The sequence below is a fragment of the Fundulus heteroclitus genome, chromosome 22, assembly GCF_011125445.2.
Source record: "Fundulus heteroclitus isolate FHET01 chromosome 22, MU-UCD_Fhet_4.1, whole genome shotgun sequence".
Lineage (NCBI taxonomy): Eukaryota > Metazoa > Chordata > Actinopteri > Cyprinodontiformes > Fundulidae > Fundulus > Fundulus heteroclitus.
This window is the reverse complement of record NC_046382.1, coordinates 37,321,619-37,341,000: the sequence shown is the minus strand read 5'-3', so window position 1 is coordinate 37,341,000 and position 19,382 is coordinate 37,321,619. Positions and strand designations below refer to the sequence as shown.

Below are 19,382 nucleotides of genomic sequence, written 5' to 3'. Positions count from 1 at the left end.
AAAATGGTACAGGAGCCATGCGCTTTTCAACCTGAACTATCAGATTTGCTCTGATGTTCACTAAACAGCACATCTGGATGACCCTTTGGTTCGGTGGCTCCCTACGCTGGGTTATGAATCAGAATCGCTTGTAGTCTTGGGATCATTGTAAAATATGATATCAGCATATATTAGCCATATTTTGGAGAAAAGACAGAAACCTATGGCATAAATAGGGAAAAAAATGCTTAAAGTACTTGTGATTGTGGTCTTTGTTTTGTTTTGGTGACTGATTAGCCTCCAGTGAGTAACAGGTCAAAGATCCAGGATCCCAAATCATCAGGTAGATCTTAGAAGTAATTTGACTTTACAGAGATTTTCTTTTTCTCTGAATATTCATCCGTTAGTCAAAACAGCCATTCATCACTGTGAAATTGCTCTGAGTCAGTCTCGCTCGCGCTCATTTCCTGCTCAGCAGCTCCCGCTCTGCGTTGAGTTGCTCCGTGGCGTATTATCCTTCAGTAGCCGTCTCGCTCGTCCTCACCTCCAAAAGGAATTTATTTTAGATGTGGGGTTTTAAATAGACTGACGGCAGCTGACGGGCCGAAGAGCTAAGATTAATGGCCGAGTCTTTCAACATTGTTTTCTCAGTCACGGTGTTTTGATAGTGAATATTAGCCCGTTAGACGCAGCGCACACACGGCGTGTTAATTCATGAAGGCTGAGCTGAGCTGAGCTACCTGATCCTCCCTTTCTTTCAGTCTGTCAGCCTTTCCCAGTCCTGACCCATTTTGTTGACCAGAGGCGGATGAACAACAAGTGTTGTGGGAACATTATGTCCTGACTCTCGTTCTCCTCTCACCTCTTCCCTCCCCTCCCTCCCTCCCCCATCCAGGCTCCCGCCACCACCAGGACTGTGGCTGCGTGTTGCCTCTCTTTTCAGCTGGGCTCTGTGATCATGTAGCCTGAGGTGATGTTGGGAGGCGATACAGTTGACAGAGCAGGTTAAAACTGGTTTAGGGGGCAGATGGACGTCTGTGGGAACACAAAAACAGAGCGATCGCTGCGAAGCTTGGTTCAAAATGTGTTTGAACTTGATTTTAAAAATACGTTTTGAAGTCATTTAGGTGTGGGAAAGCGAATCTCAGTGCAAACCCCTATACAGGAAGGCGCTTCTATTTAGAGGGCACGCACCCGTTAACATGCAAAGTTTCTGTGATGTGAGAAAGATTTTAAAAAAGAAAAAAAAGAAATCGTTTCAACTTTCCGTGTTCCGTCGAGTTCAGCTGTGTCCACCATGACCAGCTAAAAAGCAAGAATGGCCAGAAAAGTTCAGTGGAATAAAATATTGTGTTCCTGGCTGCACAAGGGAAACTTACAGGGTAACTCACCCCCGGTCAACATTTTCTTGATAATAAACTGTTAACATGGTTGTCTTATAGTTCTGTCTACATGTCCTGGTCATTATTTTTGACAAATCTGAGCAATATTTGTACCTCGCCATGTGAGGGAAGTTATCAGGCTTGAAATATACAAACAACAACGAAATGTTCCGCATGTTCTTTAGCATGGTGCTTTTGGAGGTGCTTATTTATGTTTGTGGTGATGAATTTACCAACCTTATCACCCCCCACCCCCCCACGTCGCAACTTACGCATCATAGATGCTGCATGTTGCAGTCAGACTTGCCGTATCAAGTTTTAAATGTTTCTAAATTGCTGACTTGGCTCGGTCCAGCACTAGCTCCATGTTGCTCTGTGTTTGCTCACCGCTAGCTGTTGCTCGTGTTCTGCGTAACCGCCGTTGCAAACATAGAATAGAAGTGACTAGATCGCCTTAACTGTATCGCTCTGTATGAAATTAATTAAAAAGGAAATGACTGGATTGGAATGCTGGATCGCCATTAATCAACCAATCATCTATATCGGAGCCGATCAGTACATCTCTAAAATTGTTTGAATCTAACTAGGCAAAACTGAATTACAGATATCTGTAATTAGGGTTTTGACAAGTAAAAGTATAATTACAGATATTTCTAATAAGAGTTTTCACTAGGCAAAATTATGTTGCAGACATCCGTAATTAACATTTAATCACTCCAGTGATTAAATGTTAATTGTATTGCCATGGAGCTGTCTCACAGGCAAACAGCTGCTGCCTCGTCATGAAACCCGCCTCCACTGCTCCTGCAGCACCAGCTTCGGGCATCGCTCAGTGCTGTGAGCCAGCGGCTCTGGCCTGCTGGGCTCCACAAAGCCTCCCTCAACCTCTGGTGATACGCCACATTTACACCAGGCATCCTTGCGCATTCGGGTCAGTTTGCCACATTCAGAATATTTAATAAGTGTTTATATGCACGTTGATCAGATTATCAATCTGCATAAACATCCCTTCTCATTCGGATTACAATTTCATTGTGATTGAGATTAATCTGATCATCATATTCTCATTGGTGCGTTTACATGACGCTTTTTTCCCCAATCGGCCCTTTATTCTGATTACTTTTGTCCGTGTAAAAGTAACTATTGTATCTCCAGCCAAAGTCATTCAACCTCATCCAGTTTTTCAATGCCATACCCCCTCATCATTTTAGAGGCATAATTGGCAGAAGGTCAACTCTGATTCATTCACCTAACATCGCAGCAGTAGAAATGAAATGATTAAGAAAACCCAGCATCAGGCATTGGCAGCGATGAAGATGCCAGACCAGTTAAAATCTGAGCCGGACACGGCCGTAGAAACTCTATAAATTGTATTCACACCTGTTCAAAGTGATCTGCAAGGAGATGGGCAGTAAGCCGTCCAACTCTTCATTCATACAGAGGTCAGGTGGCTAACAAGAGGAAATGTTCTGTCAGGGCATTTTGATATCCACAGAGGTCCAAATCCACTTCCCAGATGTTTTTTTTCTTTTTAAACTGTGTGACTAAATCATTTGGCATACTCAGCTAAAATGTCCTCCCATTCAAATGAACTGTATGACAAACAGTCCAACTTTTAACGGTTCAGTCAGGAACAACATCGTTGCACACCTTGTTTTTCACATGCAACGGTTCTAGGAATGTTGCCGGGTGATGTCCGAACCAAACAACTGGATTAGACATCAACACCTCTGACACACTGAAGATGCTCCCCTTCAGTGAATAAGAGAGCTATAGCTAGCTGCCCCGTGATCAAACACTGGAGTCTGCATCCAGAGGTTCACCACCGCTGGACTTTTGGATACAGCAGCAAAGGGAATATCCTCTGCTTCACTAGAGATAAAAATGAAACATAAAAACGGAATCGCTGCTGCAGTCTGCTGGTCCTGGACAAGAGAAAAAAAAACTGAGAGATAAAGTTTCAGAGATATATTCAGACACGCTTTAATATACTCCCAAACCGGACAAAAAAATGCTAAAAAAAAAAAAACAAGAAGTTGTTGAAATATTAAAACATTTAGCGAGATCATGGCAGAACCTGAAGCAATCAGACAAGACGATATGGTCAGGACAAGGCCCACAAACTGTTGATGTTGTCTCGCCTGAATGTTAATAAACCAGTACTAGCTGAGAGGAGTAATGCAGTGTCCTCATGTTGGTCCATAGGAATTAGTTCTCATTTTTTAACAAACTAAGAGAAGGAGAAGATGACAGATAATAAGCAGTTTTGTATAAGTGACCTACATTTGAATATTTTATGATGTTGCCTTTACTCATTAAGTCAGCGGTGAAGTTCCCGGTGTACTCCAATATTTTGCTACAGAACTTAAAATAGTTTGAGTATGTTTGTGTTGGCCTGTGACCAAGCTTTCAAACAGTAGCCGGTGTGTGACTTGACCAAAGCGTCCATGTGCATTTTCCTCGCCTGCGTAGAGAAGGATGGAACCTCATGAAACGGAAACTTGAAATGTCAAATTTACCTCCACGACAGACCAGTGATTTACAAATGAATCTAAAATCCCTGAAATTCCCAAGGTATTTTTACCGTAGGATCCTGGTTTACTCAGACCTTACTTGACTCTTTTCACATAGACGTGCTCATCGTTTTCATTAGGTTAATTTTCAGTCGTCTGACGCCATCGTTATTCTGGTTATCCATCATCATAACCACGATATGTGTTGCCGTGTTCTGGTAAGAAAGTAAGTTGCTATATGTGACAGAGCAGAGCCTTTCTTATGGAAAAGTATTGGCCTCCAACTTGAGTTGTATGGAAAGACTAAAGCAGAGGCAGGCAAGTCAATAATACTCCCCTTTGGTGAAAAAAAAAACCCATTCTGAAATGGATACACTCATGCTACTGAGTTTTGATATCAGGGGTTGCCCCGAATGAAAAGTTTCAGAACCAATCTAGGACGTCCTAAATTTAATTTCTCCCCTTTCCAGACGTTCCGGGTCTTTGGGCCAGATCCAGTTCTTCTGCTCTCTGCAACAGTCTCTGCTAGGACAACCGTAAAGCCTCTGAAAGATGAACATGTTGCATTAGTTTGTGATCCATCATGGTTTGTTTTCATTCAGTTAGGAGTCCAATCTAAACTCTACAGTGACGTGGATTTCCTAATGTTACTTTAAAAATGCCATAACTAAACCCTTGAGTTTATTGATTTTAATATCCTCTCTCCCTGATGAGCCTCTCACGCCCTGATCCCGCCCAGATAAATATACCAGTGGCAACATATCGGGAGTGTTTGTGTATCTGAGCAGATGTGTGTTTGGAACATTTGGTCACCCAGCAGAGGCAGAGGAAGGCTGAAAAGGGACGCGGGGTTAGCTGTCACAGGGCTCAGGGGGCAGTCAACGAGGCTGTAATGGAAAAATCCGTCCTTATTACCACGAAACACAGGAAATGCTCTCAATTGAGCCTGATTGCCTCCCGTATGTGTGTCTGCGCCTCTCGGCAGCTTCTGTTTATTGACAGTCTCTCGAGCAATATTAAAGCTCCTTTAGAAAAATGTAATGGTGGATTCCCTCTGGCGACAGGATCTGTGTCACACCGAGGCTGAGTTTCCATCAAATTTCATCCGTCAGGGGTGCCTGGAGGAGTTTGCAGAGGTGGGGGTTGGGATGGATGCTGAGATGGTGGCCACTGATCATGAAGGGATGGCACACCAAAACCAAACGCCTAAACAATAACAGTGTTTTTCCATATACCGAGAAGGGGGTATATAATATAATATAATATAATATAATATAATATAATATAATATAATATAATATAATATAATATAATATGTAAGTTTTGTTTTTTTACTGTGGTGTTCATTGCTGGGCCCTTCTTAGTAGCTCGACTGTTGTTCTTGTTGCTCCTATAGGATTAAGTGTGCTCTTTCAAAATTATACAAAATAAATATATGATGTATAAATACTAAATTAATTTTACACTGTGTACAAATACCACTGTAAAGTTTTCATTGACATGTCTATTAGTTTTATTTTGCCGTTATTATCTTTCTCAATACTTGGGGTGCAAGTAATGAGGAAGCAGCTTTAGAGACAATACATGACATTGAGTTGGTGAGAACATGACTAGATCGTTTTGGCCAGGCTTTTTATTTAATTATTCTCATAAACTATGTAAAGGTTTAACAAATCAAAACTGTTTTTACAAAGAATCTATAATCAAAGTACAGCTCAGTTCAGTTTGGACTGGTCAATATATTGACATCCTTCTGCTCATCTAATTCATTGGAGGGTTCTAATAAGTATTGCAAATGCTCCCTTTTATGGTTTTAAAAATAGAGTAAAGGTAAATTATGCTTTAAAGAATCTGTTTTCATTTATTTATTTATTTATCTGCAAGGATGTAAAGAAAACATCTATATCAAAGGACAAAGATGTACTGTAACAAATTATATTTTTTCCCCCTGCTAATTTCTATTTAAAGCTACTTCTTCACTGTTCAGTGCAGGATTATGCAGTTCAAGTTTTATTAGATTCTGAATAAGATGATGAAATGCAGTCATATCTCCATAAATACAGTGAAAGACGCCTTTAAAGTAGTGCTCTGAAGCAACTTTAGTATCAGTAGCAGCTAGCGGTTGGTCAGTAGCAATATGTACATTTCATATCTTCTCACTCCATAACCTTTATTTGATATTGAGCTCCACAAAATGCTGCAGCACAAATGGTGTAAAACAGCTGCAAGACAGGAAGTACTCCCTCTTTCTAGCTTCTTAACATAAATACAACAGGGTTTCAAGCTAAAATCCCTGTTCTTCCCATCCATGCATAATATTCACCTACACTTACTGCACCGTGCAAAGTCGCATGCTGACAGCAGCTGAATAGCGTTTACGAGCGTAGCTTATCTGACACAACAAGATCTCCTCTCATCCCTACTAAAAATGTACAGGATCCCAGTTTTGTCATCTGTCTTTGAAGGTTCAGTAAGATTCTGTAGCTCTTGACAAATTCTATTAGGTGACGGCATAAGTTAGTTGTAAAAGTTACAAAGCCAAGGTTTGGAATCGGAGGGCTTGTCACACTGAGCCCGGCTCTGCTGGGGTCCTGTTTAGAAGAAGATGTTTGTGTCAACCGTCTCACCACCCTTGCTCAAGAAAAGGAACTAGAGTAAAGCCAGTGGTTGGATGCAATCAGCTGGACTTCCTTAGACATAAAAGGTTCTACTAAACAAAATGTCAACATCAGCTGACAGCAAACACCATGTTACAGTTGGACCACTTGTTTTAGGGTCTTGCGTCAGGTCGTAGGTGGACTGAATCAGTCCTTGAACCGGACTGGATTGATCTGAATTGGATTTGGATCAATATAGATTTATTACACCGAAGCCTTTAAAGATGTACACGCTCCCCGTCAACATGCCAGGTTCTTAAATTGCTCAAAATGACATCACTGCTGACGTCATGGCTATGTCCTCTCGTTTCCTGCAGCCTAAAACTTTGATCACATTGAGTCTCACTTGAGTATGTTTTCCATTTTAACTATGCTTACATATATTTTCGTCAATAAACACCCCCAAAGACCAAAGGGGAGTTAAACATTAAAATCCATTCCTCACATTCTGTGAACGCATCATATTGTAAGCCCCTGTTGACGCTCCTTTTCTTCTCCTGCTAGACATTTTCTCTGAAATAAATATCATTCCATTAGCCCTGCCGAACACCTGCAGCCACTTAATATTAAATCCTCTCTGGGCGAGCTGATGTGTAATACAACAATTAACGTCAGTGCCCATTTAAACTCAATCTGCAATGCATTAAATTTAGATGTCACGTTTATGCCGGGGTGCAGCCGAGCCGCTTAATCTTCTGCGAGCCCCCCGGAGGCTCAACATGCGAGCAGTTGGCCTGGGGAGGCATGTTTTAATCTGTCGTCCAGGAGACTCGACGCCAGCTTTTTTTTTTTTTCGAGTCAGCCGTAGCGCCGCACAAACACTGAAACTGTTAAACCAGAAACCCTGCAGAAACTACAGATGCAAATACATTAATAAAACCTTCTCACATTTGGTCATGCTGCGGCCCCCGACCTTTATGTGTTTTGCTGGGATGTTATATAGAAACAAATCATAAATAGGGAAATGATACGCCACTTTGAAGCTTTATAGGAAATGAAAATATGAAAAGCGTGCCATGCATTTGTGTTTACCTTCCTTATCTTTTTACCCCTGAATAAAAACCAGTGCACCTGTGTGTGAATTAGGGCTGTGCATAAAAATCGATACTAAGATTAATATCGATGTTTTTAAAAACGATTTAATATCGATATTCTGACTTTCAATTTCGATATACCTCCCAACCCCTAGGGGGCGGTATTACAGCGCGTCATTACTGTTCACAGTGAGGAAGAGCAAGTGAGAAAAATTTGCAGAACGGCCGACAGGATTTTAGAAGCACCTTCGTCCCTAAAATCAGACGTTTGGGCACATTTTTGGTTTCTGTGAAACGTTAAATGCATTGAACCAAATGCACTTTATTTTCCTGTTAATATATCAGTGTTCAATAAATTGAACATAAATATGACATTTGGCTGATTTTTGTTGATTGAATGACTTTGAGCATCAATTTGAAAGTAATAAATATCTATATTGGAGTCAAATCAAGCTGAGCTAAATCAAGAATCGTATTGTATCGTGAGCTTTGTATCGAGAATTGTATCGAATCGGCTCTTCCTAGATGATACCCAGCCCTAGTGTGAATCGATCTCAACATAAATCCTGCCGTTCCGTATCCCAGGCTTTGAATTTCTCCGGCAGCAATGTTCAGTCGGCTAGCCACAAGCCACCTCGGTGACACAGCAAATAGGCGGAAGAACATATTAGCCTACATATAAAAGACTACATGTGGCAAAAAGAACTAAATTTGCCCTCAGGAAACTCCATATCAAACTGTGAAACATGGTGGCAGCATCATGCTGTGGGCAGGCTGTCCTTCAGAAGGCTCAGGGAAGCTGGTCTGAGCTGTTTGGAAGATGATGCTACACATTGTTTGTAAAGTGCCTTGAGATGACATGTTTCATGATTTGGCGCTATATAAATAAAATTGAATTGAATTGAATTGAATTGACCTCAAACCTAATGGAGGCTGTCAATGACTTGAGACCCCAAACCTACAAAGGGACCTTCAATGGAATGGTTTAGGTTGAAGCATGTTCTGGTCTTAAGATGGTCCAGTCAGAGTCCAGACATGACACCAGTCACTAATTTGAGAAAGGAACTAAAGTTTGACGTATCCAGACATTTTTTTGCATTCAGACTGATGGTGCTTGAGCAATTTTGCAAAGAGGAACCGGCAAAAATGTTAGGATACGAGTGTGCAGAGTAGGTACATACCACAAAAAGAAGGAATAAAACATCTAGCACTTTTCTTACAGTCCACGTTTCTGTGCTACTTCATGTTGGTAAATCACATGAATCCCTAATCGAAGACATTGAGGTTTTTGGCTGCGATGTGAAAAAGGTTCAAGGCGTACAAATACTTTTGCAATCTCTAATTTGACGTTTTCCTGTTTCTCAAGGATACTCAGCCCGAAGGTTTTGCTCATATTCAACCTGCAAAATCCCTAAAGTCAGTTATTGATGGTGTTTACCGTCCACTTTAACTGGAGTCTTGACCTAAGATTCCTGGTGACAAGCTCCACGTCATCTGGCATGTCCTTAAGACTCGAAGAACATTAGCATACCAGGGATGGCTGCGGGGTTGCACCATGTGCAGATACCTGCCGTGACTGACATAAAACGCTGCCATTAGTGGGTGTGAGAACAAACGTAACAAAACAAAACTTGGAATTGGGGTAAGAATGAAGAACGTGCACCATTTTAACCATTTCAGGTTGTTGGCTAACGTGTTCCAGATCCACATTTTCACTGGATCACCTTCAGATGTGAATCTAAAAGAAACAGAACCCTTCATTTAGGCGGGTGCTGTTTGACATAACGTGAATGTTTTGTGCATTTGTCACTAAAAGTTTTCTCACCGCTAATCCAGGGTAGAAGTCTCATCACAGCCAAACATGACGGGACAAAAGAACAAACTTTTCCACTAACAAATCCCAGCAGCTCCTGCTCATGGTTTCGAAACATTTTTTTTTTTTTTTGTTCCCTTAGCATTTTATTTTTAGGGCTTATAAAAACAGAACAGTTGCATAAGCCCCGGACATCTGAAGCACGCACGCTCCGGCTCCTCCGCGGCTTGTCGGGGCGGCTGCGGTTTCTGAAAACACCTCGGGCTGAATGGATGCATCGAGGAGATGTTGACATTTTTGTTGCAATCAACCATCAAGCCGAGAGCGGCTGCATTCATGACCAGCCCTGTTGTCTGTCAACACCGCGGCTCTTATCTGTGAGACTTCTTTCTGTCTCTTTCTCTTTGCTCTTCATGTCGTTCCACCCGTTCACTTACCAACTTTCTCTTTTGCTAGTTCAACTTCTTTCAATCCCTGTGGGATTTGTCGGTAGTTGTTCCTGCAAGCTCAATCTGTCCCTGCAGATAACTAGTGTTTTATCAGCAGCATCCCTGATATCAGATCCTATTAGATTGATACAGTACTAAAGAGAAATGTGCATGTGCATTTGAGGTAATTGTCCTCTTTAACTTTGTAGTCTTCAAGTGTGTTGCCAAGATTCACTCACTCCTCCATTCCTTCTCTGCAGGGACCTGAAGCTGGACAACATTCTGCTGGATGCGGAGGGTCACTGCAAGCTGGCAGACTTTGGGATGTGCAAGGAGGGCATCCTGAACGGAGTCACCACCACCACCTTCTGTGGGACGCCAGACTACATTGCTCCAGAGGTAAGCACTCCCAGAAAATCTGAAATGGGGACAGTTCCAGACGTGAATGTTTTTATTCAATTCAATTAAATTTTATTTATATAATGCACAACACATGTCATCTCAAGGCACTTTACAAAGTCAAATTTAATTAAATCATACAGATTAGTCAAAAAGTTTCCTATCTAAGGAAACCCAGCAGATTGCATCAAGTCTTGACAAAAAGCATTCACTCCTGAAAGAGCGTAGAGCCACAGTGGACAGTCGTCTGCATTGTCCATGGCTTTGCAGCAATCCCTCATACTGAGCATGCATGAAGCGACAGTGGAGAGGAAAACTCCCCTTTAACAGGGAGGAAAACCTCCATCAGAACCAGGCTCAGTATGAACGGTCATCTGCCTTAAACTCCTACAGCTTTTGATTTACAGGCTCCAGCCTCACATTCTGACATCTTGCCTCAATAAACGAAGCTCTAATAACTACATAAACATACAATAACATTTCTGTGTCATCACAGACCAGCATGCAACCCATTAACATCATTGTGTTGTTGTTGACACCACATTAGCCCCACCCACTTAGAACAAGAAGTGACGTGATTCGCTGCTGGGTATCCCCCTCAAGCTCAATGGTTTGAAAATATGTCTACAGATCATAATTTTAAATGGCATATTCCAAATAATGCACAAAGTCTTCCTTTAGCCTTGTCCGACAAACAGGAAGTGACTTCTGCTTCAATTAGGAGGGTTTTTGGCCATATTTTGACCATTTCTCACCAGAGCTGTACTGAGCCTGACTGAACGTAATATAAAAGACTGCTTATGGTACCGCCTAGTGATGGTACTAAAAGTTAACTGGGCGTGGCGACGTGAAACACCCGCAGTCACGACACACATGGGAGTGGTGCTGTGGTGCGAGGGCCATTCATTGTTGTTCGCAGCTTTAATTATTACCATTTGTTGTTTTAAAACAACAAACGGTCACCTGGGCAAATGTTGCAAACTGCTGATCTTTTGTTGTTATGTGCAAACATTAGAAAATCTTCGTTATCCATCAGCTTAAACTCTACAGACTTACAGCATTCTTAAAAGAATATTTAGACATGATCTGAATTCTGGCTGTTTTCTTCATCCACGAAACTCCATCCTGTAATGTTACGTACCTGAAACTTAAAAGCTTGATTGTTTACGAAATCTGGGAAGTGGGGTTGAAACAGTTCAGCATTTTAGAGAAGTTGGACGTGACTGAAGCGTCTCTATTTTTCTGCATGCCATCAGATCCTTCAGGAAATGGACTACGGTCCATCAGTGGACTGGTGGGCTCTGGGAGTGCTGATGTACGAGATGATGGCCGGACAGCCACCGTTTGAAGCTGATAACGAAGACGACCTGTTCGAGTCCATCCTCCACGATGATGTCCTCTACCCTGTGTGGCTCAGCAGGGAAGCCGTGTCCATTCTGAGAGCGGTCAGTCCACCAGTTTCATCTCATGACTGTTTCACAGCCTTATTTGCTTAGAAATGCATTAAGCCTTTCAAGGTTAGTTTAGATCCTGTTCCCAATCCTTACCTTTTGATATATTTTCTCTTGTTTTAATAAATATATGCTTTGTAAAGAAGCAAAATATAATTGAGAACAGAGAAAATTGGTGAAGGATAGCAAAAAGTTAACTTACTGCAACACAATCTGTCACATTACTAATAATAGTGTAATTTCAAGCTAAGTAAGGATGCCTGGTTTGCCAAAACTGTGTCCCATTCTAGTAATTTATTGAACCCTGTGCCATCTACATGTGGCTGAAAATGCAGTTCCTTTAAAATGTAGTACAATAAGACACTAGATCTCTTCAGTATTACATGATTTTGTTCTTGACTGCGACAGATATGTTTACCCAACACTCGTCTCTGCAGAACATCCTCGATATCCTGTTCAAACATGGGCTAGCTAGGTTTTTGCAAACCGAGGTTTGCATAACAGACTATAGTGTTCCGACAACCTGCCCCCTGATACATGTATAGCTTCATCATGTGTGGTCTAACATCTGATTCAACACATGTCCCATCTTTCATCTGGAGCAGCTAGGCTAATGTTAGCACATTAGCGGTAATTCGGCTAGCAGCATATTTCAGTGCGATTTTAATTGGTGCTATGCTTACAAAATTGACAGAAATGTTGTTCTTTGAACAATATAACGTTTAAAGATTGGCGTTTCAGCTGCTCTCTGCATCATTCTTATGGTTGAGACTATCTCAGCACAGGTGTACAGAGCAGGTTGCACAGCCAGATATAAATCTGCAGCAGCCAACGCAATTGCACTGCAAGGGAAAATCCCCTGTTACTTTTAATCAATCCACCCTGCAGAGGAGACAAAGTTATTTACAGCACACCGGTAACAGAAACTGGGAGTTGAGGTTTTCAGGGACTGTGATACTGACTTGATATATGGTCTCAAGATGCCGCGGTGGGGACTGATTCTTTCAGAAGTATATGTAATAAGCTACATACACCAGTGAAAGATTACAGAACTTCTGATTACATTTGTAAAAATGTGTACATTTGAATATGATTTGACTAAATGCAGGGTCCCATGTCCTTCAACAGAACTGCGCCCTGGGCGAAGAGCCATTGCCATACAGCCCATGTTAACAATCCTCCTTGCAGAAATGCTTTCAATCTGGGCTTTCCTTGCAAAGCGCATTGTACTACATTGCAGTGTTGAGCCATGAGGGGCCTTCGGGGTATTTAGAGAGGACCCTGTGTGGACCCAGAAATGAGGAACGCATGTTAGAGGAGTTTCGTGCTGGAAGAATCACGACAGTCGGAGCTGTGTTTACCTCGGGTATTCATGTGGATGTCCTCACCATTTCCACGAGCAGGAGTGACGTCGAAAACAAGAATCTCTAAAGCAAACAAATGACCTCCCTACAGAGATTTTCAGCAAGCATTATAAGGAGGCCCAAACAACCTGTAAACATCGTGGCAGCAGATGTTTACAGGTTGGCTCAGGAACGTTGGCTGCATGGTTCCTGGTTGTTCTTGCCCCTGTGCATCTCCACTTGTGCTCTCAGAAGACGTGATGAAACGCTGAAAAACCATCAGCCTCTGCTGGATTAACGGAGCCTAGCTGGTTCAGAGTAATCTAGAGGACACGTTTGTCTCTGTAGTTTTGCACCATGTGAGCGAGGATGCAGCCTTTTTCTCACTGTCGTCTGTTGATCCATGTTTCCTCTTCCTCTGATGGCGGAACCTTAGATAGCTCCCCGTTCTGTTCGTGTTTGGTCTCTCTGTGTTGTTCCACTTCTCCCGTGCATCTGTGCAATAACACTTATCCTCCTGTGAATTTGCTCCGCGTTTCCGTCACAAGCGCTGCATTTACCTTGGCCGTGGACACGCTGCTACTGCAAGGCCTTGTGGGAAAGCGTGTGTTTATGTTGGACAGTCTCTTGACCGGACGTCTGGACTCTGATTGGCCGTGTCACCCAGCTGAAGGACTTCAGGTCACATGACAAACCCTCTTAGCGGACTGTAATGACCGAGCAGCTTGCTGGCGTCTCAGCTCCTGTTCAAGTACATGAGAAAATCTCCCGCTTATGTCGCACACCACGTAAATTGTTAATGTGCAGTTTTGTGGAACTTTCCAAGAATTTCTTCTAAAACTGATTCTTAGAAGTCTGGATAGCATTATAACAAAATGATAGAGATCCTTTTTTGTGTGTGTGTGTGTGTGTGTGTGGGGGGGGTGCTAATATCAAGAACTAAAGGCGGGAATCTAACTGTTTGCAGTTAGCGCTGTAGAATTAGGCCATGTGGCAAATGTTTTACGTAACCAAAAACTGTTCACACATGCATTCTTTTTTATTGGTTTTATTGCTTGATGAGGTTATATACAATACCTTATCTTCAACTTTTTTCCCTTTTTGTCCACAAGACATCAATCTGTTTTATTTGACTCTCCAATGCTAGACCAGGAGCAGGGAACGTACAGCTCTTCTCCCTTGCCGGTGAGGCCCGCGGTGACTTGACTGATCTATCAAGGTTCTCGTTTTAATTGCATTCTTTTTTTTTTCTATTTCTTTTTTTTTTTTGGTTTATAAAAATTATTTACTTTGGAGGAAAAAACACCTTCCACCTGTGAGGAAGCTCACAGATTTCCACCTTTATTGCAGCTACACTGCAAAAACGGAACTAAAAATAAGTCAGATTTTCTTGAAATTAGTGTATTTGTCCTTGATTTGAGCAGGTAAATAAGATTATCTGTCAATGGATGGAGTATTTCATACCCCTGAAATAAGATATTTAGATATTCTGCGCTCTAAATAAGACTATGGAGATGAGTTGTTCCTATTTTAAGTGCAAAAATCTCATTCTATTGGCAAATCATCTTATTTACCTGCTTAAATCAAAGACAAATACACTCATTTCAAGAAAATTCGACTTAGTTTTAGTTCCGTTTTTGCAGTGTACATCAACCAATCCCCTAGGGGGAGCACAGTCGAAGAGCACACATGCTGACGCCCACCTCACCATACTGACAGAAAAAAAAAAGACATTGCAGCCATAACCACTCCTCCATTGAGCTCTATCTATCCATTTTAAAACAACTTTTGCCAGATTGTGTCACCATTATGGGGTCATGGTAAGGCGTATGCCTCCTGCTAGTGGATGACAGCCAGTTATTAGTAAAGGTTTAAGAAAATCGGATATGAATATGTTAAAAACTGTTTAGGTTTATGTTATAAGGCTGAACTGGGTGGCCACCTCTTTCACTCTACCAGCTTGGCACATCTTGTCTTTTTTTTTTTTTTTTGGTAACATAATGGATACACAATGTGATGTTTTTTTATCCAATTATTATTAGTATCAATTTTTGTTATTTTAATTCAGCGAGGCACATCTCCTAACAACTTCCTGAGGCTTCATGCTCCCTGGATCGGGATGGATGTAAAAATCCGTGCAGCGTGAGCGCTCACACCGTTCTCTTAGGATGGACGTCATCCTCTGATCTTGCCAAAACGGTTGGCTTTATTTTTATCTACAGCTAATGTTCCGTCCACACAGCTTGTGGACCTTTGCCGCCTGTTTTGGGGACTTTTGGTGACTGCTAATTTATAAGCTATTAGTTGTTGTAATCAGGTGGAACCCGATGTCCTCAACACGTCCAGAAGCACACGAATGTACTGACGCCAATAATGAGGAGTGGAAAAGCACAAACAAAACTAATACACGGGTCTAAAAACAGTCATTCCTCTTTCATTTATTCCCAAACCTAATCTTAAATTGATGACGAATTATTTTTCGAATGATTTAACCTTTAATGGACTAACATCCTAACATCTGAAACGAGTTTTTTCATGAGAGCCCCTGGGAAGATGGGAGGCAGCTCAGGTGAAAGCAGACGCTATAGACACATTAAAATAAACAAGTAACAGCTTCTGCTTTTTCTTTTCTTATATACTGAAAATATACAATTAAACTAAACTGCATTTCTTTTGTATAGGAAGAAGTCTTCCTTTATAAAAAGAAGGTGTAAAGGAAGAGTCTTCCTTGGGAGAGTCTCTCTAAACATATTCTCTATATTTATTTAAGGCCATTTAGCACTTTTCTTTACCTAGCCCAGGCACATAGGTTGAGATTTTAACTTTTTTTGCCACTATTAGGTCTACAGGCTTTAAAAACATGAAAAGTTGAGCTTGGTTAGCTCGTTTTACCGGCTCCAGCCACCATCCAACTCATTTAGACGTCACTCAACGTCGTTCTGCGCATTTTCTAACCATTCTACTGTAAAACGTTATTTCCCCACGTTTGAAGCCAAAGCAGCGTCGTCTTGTCTATATCTATTAAACAACGGCTTGCTGGGTTAGGCGATGCCACATCTCTTAACGCTTGAGCAGCAGGGGGGGGATTTACCAAAGGAGGCACTGTAACTCCTGTGTAAGACACTCCAAATCCTATTTTTCTGAGTAGAAGTAGATGCTGATAGGAATCCAGGCATATTTCTATTAAAATGGATTAAATGAAGTCATGTAAGAGCATCAGCAGTGTGTAGGGTAAGTCACATGGGTCCAGAAACCAAAGCCTGGGGGAAGAGGACCAACACCAGAGCCCTTGACGATAAATGGTTTAAAGTAAAGAGGTGTTTTCAGACTACTTATTTTTAAACAAGCTGTGGTAATTACTGTTTCATGTTATAGAGAACTGGTCTGTTTATTCTCCGGAAGCGGACGCAGCTGACTAATGGGAGCTAATTCGAGATGAAGGTTTAAATTGTCAGTTTAATTTGATTTTTTTTTTCTCACCGCAAGCCAACATACTTTTTTTTTTTTTTCACAAAATGTAGATGCTTATATTTCTCTTGCTGTCCAGCTATTTAACCTGTGCAGTTTTACGGTTCTTTACCCATTGCATTTCTACGCATTTTACGTGTTTTAGCGCCGGGAGTATTCCTGCAGCGTCTGCAGGGTGTGACCTCGCCACAAGGTGTCACTAAATCCACCACGCTGCTCCTTTAAAAGACAAATAAAAGTGATCCTGTCCGTCTCCTTTCATTGTTTGTCAGTTCATGACGAAGAGCCCCAACAAGCGCCTGGGCTGCGTGGTGGCCCAGGGGTCTGAGGAGGCCATTAAGCTCCACCCTTTCTTCAGAGAGATCGACTGGACGCTGCTGGACCAGAGGAAGGTCAAGCCGCCGTTCAAACCTCGCATTGTGAGTTGAGTCTGTGAAAGCATGCATTCTCCTTTCATACTTTCCCACTTGTTGCAAACAAATGTCTTTGTTTTAGAAAAAAAAAATACAGATCGTACTCGGTCAGGACTGTTGACAGACCCGCTGAAGAGTACAAAGGCTGAAACCCGACTAATCAGCACCTTATCAATTGTCCTGTTTCTTCCAGAAAACCAAAAGGGACGTCAATAACTTTGACCAGGACTTTACACGTGAAGAACCTGTTCTGACGCCCGTGGATGATAGCATCATCAAGCAGATCAACCAGGATGAGTTCAAAGGATTCTCCTACTTCGGAGACGACGCCGCGGCTTAGATCCGATCCCTGAGGCGCAAACATATAGAAATGAAATCCAACACACAGAAGAAAAAAAAAAAAAAAAGCATTTAAAGAAACACAGTCTCCTCCAGGAATTATACTAGACCACTTGTGCGTCTGGCTATGGATCCTGTGCTCCTGTTTGTCCGTTTGTACGTCTGAGCTGTTACTCTAGGTGAGTTGCAGGTCCGCCGGTGCAGATGTGGCCACGTTGCAGGCCCAGAGGTTGAAAAGAGGAACCTAATGTGTGTACCAGCGTGCATCCAGCTTGATGGAGACGCTCATTCCTTCACACAGTGGGCTGTATCCTGTATCTGTGTGTAAAGAATGCTTGTTTTTTTTGTTTTTTTTCCCCTGAACGTTTCTGTGAATGGCAAAGAACGTGAACGAATGATTGTATTCAAAGCTAAAAAACTGTCTTAAGAAGTGCTTCATTCCCTGTGAAAGATGACGAGGAGAAGCAGAGATGGAGATATATAAGTTCGTTTATTATTTTCAGTCAAAGGAAAAAGGACAAATCTTTGGTTGAGGAACCACAGCAACAATGTTTGCAAGTTTCAGCTCTTCGTTAAGCCCTGCATGGTACTATTAGCTGCTGGCTAACTGACCCAAAGTAGCATAACACTGGGAGCATCCGTTGCTTTAATAAAGTATTAAGTCGAATAATCTGAAATGCTGAGTTGTTAAAGAAGGTGACACATTTTGGGTTTGTTAAGGAGCCGATCTGAGCCGCTGGCTGTGCTACAGAGCGAAAGCGAAGGCGGGGTCGACTCAAACCGGAGAGCTAACTCACTTTTGGTTTACAGCTGCAGAGATGCTTTGAGTCCTGAGCTGTTTGTCAGCTGAGGGGAGGCATTATCTTTGACAAAAAGATAACCCAACGCTCGTCCTGATGCGTCACAGCCACTTTGTTTCCTTTTGTTTTCCGTTAAAAAAAATCGTTGAACAATCAAAGTTCTCGGACTCCTGCAACCTCAGACTGTCTTCACTGACAAGATCACCAGAATCCAGTTGCATGCGATGCGTTGCAGAGGTTATCACGCCGCTTGGACCTTTTCCCACTCTGTCATGCTGCAACCATAAATTTGAAACCTTTTGAGAAATACATATTTCAGCCCCAATGAGTCCGCACTTTGTAGAACAGTGACAGCTGCAAGTCTTTTAGGGGATGAAGAGACTCAAACATTTCTCTTTTTACTGACCACTCAGGCTCACTTACTTTTGATGGGGAGGATGTGTACACATCAAAATTAGCCACAGATTCTCAATTAGATCTGGGTCTGGACTTTAGGCCCATGTCAACACATGAATACCGTTGGATCCAAATCATGCCATTGCAGCTCTGGCTGTATGTTTAGGGTTGTTGTCCTGCTGGAACCTAAACATCCCTCAGTTTTAAGGTTCTTGCAGCTTCCAGTGCTGCCCTGTATTCAGATACAGCCGCCCACTCTGACCAGCTTCCCTCCTCCCTCCTGTGCTTAGCCAGGCCGTGGCGCGTAACGGGCGAAGTGCGGGGTTACTTTTCCATCGCACATGGCTTTTTGCATGTAGGCCTAAAAGATCCATTTTGATCTAATCTGACCATCTGAGCACCTTCTGAGATCCGGTTACACACGGGTGGACTCTGCCTGCTAATCAGGCGGCCTCTGAAGCTTTGCTGGGTTTTGTGTAGGGGTTCCAGAGTACAAAGGGCTGGAGACAAATAGATGCCGCACTTCCCAGAGTTTTACGCACTAATCGTTGTTAGGCTATTACAGTAAAAAAAAAAAAAAGATTTAAATTCAATAATAAATAAATTTTGTGATTTGACAAAATGTGGAAAACACTTAAGAGGGCATGAATACTTCTACAAGCAACGCGCTGTCTCAGACTTCTAGTTTCTAAAAACAGCTCAACCATACAACATCAGTAATGAGACAATTACATCTAAGTCATACTTAAAGAGATATTTCTTAGTTACTCCACATGTCTCTCAGAAGCATCCTCTGCCTCTGAAACAATGAAGTCTAAACTGGACCACAGCAGCCCGTTAGTGGCCTACTCTGTTGATCATCCAGCGTTTACCCATTAAGGCCGTTAATAACCACACCCCCATGCAGAAAGGTCAGGCTTTATTCACTGGGGAAAGATTTGTCCGTTGTCAGATGGACAAGCTCATA

General features: G+C 42.1%; 1 protein-coding gene across 2 annotated transcripts in view; it reads left to right on the top strand.

The window, feature by feature from the left end:
- Positions 1-18,995, top strand: part of LOC105933366 (protein kinase C epsilon type) — a 127,414-nt gene extending 108,419 nt beyond the window's left edge. For both annotated transcript variants that reach the window (XM_036126102.1, XM_036126101.1), the window contains exons 12-15: positions 10,067-10,205; positions 11,462-11,650; positions 16,740-16,886; positions 17,074-18,995. In XM_036126102.1, coding sequence (XP_035981995.1) covers positions 10,067-10,205; positions 11,462-11,650; positions 16,740-16,886; positions 17,074-17,220 — 622 coding nt within the window. In that variant the 3' untranslated portion in view covers positions 17,221-18,995. The remainder of the gene's footprint in view (positions 1-10,066; positions 10,206-11,461; positions 11,651-16,739; positions 16,887-17,073) is intronic.
- The last annotated feature ends 387 nt before the right edge of the window (positions 18,996-19,382 follow it).